General features: G+C 63.0%; 1 protein-coding gene across 1 annotated transcript in view; it reads right to left on the bottom strand.

The window, feature by feature from the left end:
• OLFM1 (olfactomedin 1) overlaps nt 1-2,349 on the bottom strand; it is a 31,929-nt gene that overhangs the window by 19,423 nt on the left and 10,157 nt on the right. Inside the window, exon 2 of the mRNA XM_029920452.1 lies at nt 397-546. Coding sequence (XP_029776312.1) covers nt 397-546 — 150 coding nt within the window. The remainder of the gene's footprint in view (nt 1-396; nt 547-2,349) is intronic.

Below are 2,349 nucleotides of genomic sequence, written 5' to 3'. Positions count from 1 at the left end.
CCCCCCCCCCCCCCCCGGGGATCTGCCCTGCTGCAGCCCCAGCCCCCTGGACTGTGGGTTTCGGGCATCACCAGGAGGGACCAAGGGATGGTGGCAGCAAAATCGGCCGATGTCCCCGCCCCCCTCTCCCACGTGGCTCCTCAGAGGAGCCTGCAGTGACCAGCGGGGTCCACTCATCTCCTCCTGGGCCGTCCTCGGGGGAGGGGGTCTCCGTCCACTCATTCACAAACATTCTGAGTGTGGACATGCCAAGGAAGAGGGAGGTCTTGAAGCCAGGACAGGCCCTGCAGGCTGGCTGAGCCATGGTGCTGGTGTGGGCACACACGCACGCGCGTGCACACACGCACGCGCGCGCACACACGGACACGCGCGCGCGCGCCCCCCGCGCGGACTCACCTTCTCCAGCAGCTGCCTGAGCTGTTTCGTGCGGGCGTCCCGGGAACACATGGTCTGCTGGGGGGCGACCACTGTGCAGATACACCGGCCCTCGCTGTCCTGGGCAGAACTGTACACCTGCCAGCTCTCCTCGGGGTTGGTGGGCAACACCTGCAGGGGGCGGGCGGGGGCGGGGCCAGAGGGAGAGAAGTCAGACCGGAAGGGGCTGCGGCAGGAAAGACACCCGAAGGACTGTCGAAGTCCACCCTGGGGGGAGAGGAGGGCACAAACGGTCCAAAGCCGTGTTTGTTCTGACCACGGATAGGAAAGGGGCCCCTGAGAATAAAGGGGCGGTCTCCTGTCAGGGTCCCCAGGGTCAGAAAAAAGTCAAACAGACACGACTCTTGTAATTTTTTTTTCCAAATTCGGGGTTTTTTTAAATTCCAGGGATGTTTGGAGTTCTGGAATCTGACCAAATTGGTAGGTTAGGAGGACCGGAGGGGAAGAGGCCGCAAGCCGGTGAGGAGCCAGGCAGAAAAGCAAGCGGCTGGTTGACTCACAGCGGCACGTAATTCAGAAATAAGATCTCCTCCCCATAAAGCAAGCAGGGGAGGCTGGCGCAGCCTCGCGCTGCCGTCCCTGACTCGAAGGGACGAGGCACCAGCGGTGATAACCGGGATCCAGTGGCATCAGCCACAGCCGCAAGGACTGGAGCCCCGACTGTCCCCGGCAACCTGGCAGAGACCTCGAGAGGAAACGCCAGCCTTCCGCCTCTGCCGCCACCCACGAGTCCTCCAGTGGATGTCACCAAGTTTCTGGTGACATGTCGTGCCAGGTCACACCCAACCTCGGTCCTGGGGTAATGCTCAAGGACCAAGAAACCAGAGCTGTGTGTGGCTGGTGTCACCTTGCAGCCCAGCTCTGGTTCTGAGCATCAGGTGCACAGGGTGGAGGGACACTGCTGTGGAAAACACTCCCTGAGCCCAGACCCTCCCCCCCACTCCCCGCCTGCCCGGGTACCTCAGGTCACCTCCCTGCTATTTTCAGCGCAGGGCTGGGGAGGAGAATCTAGAGTAGTGATACATTTGTTTCATTCATTGCCAACCCCAGAAGCTTGGGACCCAGACGCAGGAGCAAAGTCATTATGAGGAACACCAGATGCAATTCTTGAAACAGCAGGTGAGGGGAACATGACAAGGGTCTTAGGAGGGGTCACATGGAGACCTCCTCCCAGAGCACTGTGCTCTGGGCAGCAAAACCAGGTAGGAGAGGAGCTGCCTGCCCTCCCCTCCCCCCCCAGAGGGAGCCTGCCTGGGGCCCTTCCTCACGTTCCCCTCGGCTCAGGCTGCTTCCCCCCTACCCTGGCTCCTAGCAGGTTCAGACAACATCCAGTCAGGCCTGCCCAGAGGCCCCTGGCTACTCGCCCCCTCCCCCAAGACTTTGACAAGGGAGGAAAAGCCACCTGGGAGGCAGGGCAAAGGGGTGATGGGACAGGAGGGGCCAGACCCACGGCCAGTGCCCCCCAGGGCCCTGCCCCAGCCTCTGCACCTTCCCTGACCATAGCGGTGGGGACCCTGAGGGGACTGACTTGGGGATGAACAGGGAAGGGAGCTTCGGGGATTGGCAGCCACCAGCTCCTGCCGGCTGCTGGCCCGCTTGGGCGCTGGGGTCTGGCTTTGACAAAGTAGGGCGGGCTCAGTTCGAGCCCAGGCTGGACCAGCCCCTACACGGGTGGAGCGCCGCGTCCACACCCCTTACTTGCTGAGTGACCTTGGACAAGTCCCCAAGTCCCCTGACCTTGTCAGCGAGGACTTCCCATTAGTTGGTGCGGACTCCAAACCTCCGTCCGAGTCCCCAAGGCCCCTGCCCCGAGAGGAAACCCCAGCAAAGAAAGGAGGCATCGCCCCTGGGGGACCTGGGCGGGCTGCCAGCCCAGCGGGGCAAGAGCGGGAGGTGGGGGGGAAGGGTCACGGT

This window comes from Suricata suricatta, chromosome 13 (assembly GCF_006229205.1).
Source record: "Suricata suricatta isolate VVHF042 chromosome 13, meerkat_22Aug2017_6uvM2_HiC, whole genome shotgun sequence".
Classification (NCBI taxonomy): domain Eukaryota; kingdom Metazoa; phylum Chordata; class Mammalia; order Carnivora; family Herpestidae; genus Suricata; species Suricata suricatta.
Note: the sequence above shows the minus strand (reverse complement) of the source record. Positions and strands in the feature narration are given on the sequence as shown.